Genomic DNA, 1,549 nt, shown 5'->3' with positions numbered 1-1,549 from the left:
TTAAAAATATGACTTTTAAAAAAAATAAGAGACAATTTAGTGGGACGTAGGCAGTAATTTAGAATTTTATGATACACTATTGAAAATTGTATCGATGATTTCTGATTTTTTTCCTTGACTTCAAATTTGATGTTTATATTTACAAATGTTGAACTATATATCTCGAAACCCTTGATCATTGAATACCTGCTATGAAGGGTTCCAAAAGAAAAAGGATATTGAATCTTAAGTCAACTTGGATGAATAATATAAAAATGTAAAAGTTATTTTCTTTAAGTTTTTAAAATTGATTGATTGGATGCTAATCATAGTATATTGATTAATCATTTAAATATATTATTTAAAAATAAAAGAAAAAATACAATTAAGGTTAGCATTAGTTAACATCGTTTGCTTTTGATGATTCATACAAATCCGAAGCACTATAATTATAATATGTTATCCTGATAAGCTAGCCTTGACATTTTTTATCATCACAGAGACCTCTCTCATGGTTGGTCGTTCATCAGGCGATTTCCTTGCACACATCAATCCGATTTTCAGCATACTGCCGATGCCGTCAACATATGCCGCCACCGCCGGCTGCCGTTCTTTTTGCATAAGTTCACGGTCGACTATATCGTGGAAATTACCAGGAAGATGCGTCCAAACCCATTTTTGCAAATTCATATCTCCACTGCACATATAGTCCACGGGCCTTTTCCTAGTAAACATCTCAAGGATCACTATGCTGAAACTGTAGACATCGCCTCGTGTTGACACACCAGCACCCATGCCGTATTCTGCATCGCGCAATATGATCGGCTATCGGAATCGGATGACTTAAAGCAAAACATAAAATCAGTACAAAAATGTAAAATAGTATAAGAAACATTACCTGGAGCCATGTAGCCAATTGAACCTTTAGTCCAAGGAGCTACTAAGATGAGCATTGGGTGAGTTTTTTAGTAGGGTTCTTGCGAGTCCGAAATCGGTGACATGTGCCGACATTTCTTCGTCCAGGAGAATGTTACTCGGCTTGAGATCGCAGTGCACGACCGGTGTTTCGCAATAATGATGCAGATACTCCAGTGCTGATGCAACATCTTGTGCTATCTGCAATCTCTGGTTCATGTAGATAGCTTTTACAACCTCAACAGTCCTTACTTCTTGGGTGAAGTAACTGTTCCAAGTTCCCATTTGGCATGAACTTAAGTACTAGTGCCTTGAAATCGCCAGCCGAACATACACTTATGATCTTAACGAGGTTTCGATGTCGGATAGTCCGAAGAGCTTCGCATTCAGCTAGAAAGCTCTTGGAAGCTCCCTGTATTCCCATTTTGAAGACCCTGATAGCTGCCAAACTTCCATCATTGAAAACACCCTTGTAAATATTGGAAAATAAACGAGAACGAGTAATTTCCCTTATAACCAGATTAGTGAGAATGCGAAATAAATGCGAAAAAATAATACCCGAAATTGATAAAGTAGTTCAGCCAATTGTGCTTACGTCTCCGGACTGCTGCAGATCTTTTACTAAGAGAGAAAATTTACAGGTGTTTACAAAACA

The 1,549-nt window shown here is 37.3% G+C and overlaps 1 protein-coding gene across 1 annotated transcript; it reads right to left on the bottom strand.

The window, feature by feature from the left end:
• Positions 1-433: 433 nt before the first annotated feature.
• Positions 434-1,082, bottom strand: LOC120137358 (putative leucine-rich repeat receptor-like serine/threonine-protein kinase At2g24130). The gene is made up of 2 exons (XM_039153120.1): positions 878-1,082; positions 434-782 (listed from the first exon to the last, which is right to left on the bottom strand). Exons 1-2 carry the CDS (start codon positions 930-932, stop codon positions 439-441), a joined length of 399 nt encoding a protein of 132 aa, XP_039009051.1. The 5' UTR covers positions 933-1,082; the 3' UTR covers positions 434-438.
• Between the last annotated feature and the right edge of the window lie 467 nt (positions 1,083-1,549).

This window comes from Hibiscus syriacus, unplaced genomic scaffold (genome assembly GCF_006381635.1).
Source record: "Hibiscus syriacus cultivar Baekdansim isolate YM2019G1 unplaced genomic scaffold, ASM638163v2 tig00110656_pilon, whole genome shotgun sequence".
In the NCBI taxonomy this organism is placed as follows: Eukaryota; Viridiplantae; Streptophyta; class Magnoliopsida; order Malvales; family Malvaceae; genus Hibiscus; species Hibiscus syriacus.
This window is presented reverse-complemented; position numbering and strand designations above follow the sequence as displayed.

What these genes read in the sequence shown, in the direction of transcription:
- LOC120137358 (XM_039153120.1), bottom strand. Translation starts at nt 932, where the DNA reads ATGCTCATCTTAGTAGCTCCTTGGACTAAAGGTTCAATTGGCTACATG. An exon ending in AATTGGCTACATGGCTCCAG is followed by an intron (nt 783 to 877) that starts GTAATGTTTCTT and finishes TGCGCGATGCAG; the next exon opens with AATACGGCATGGGTGCTGGT.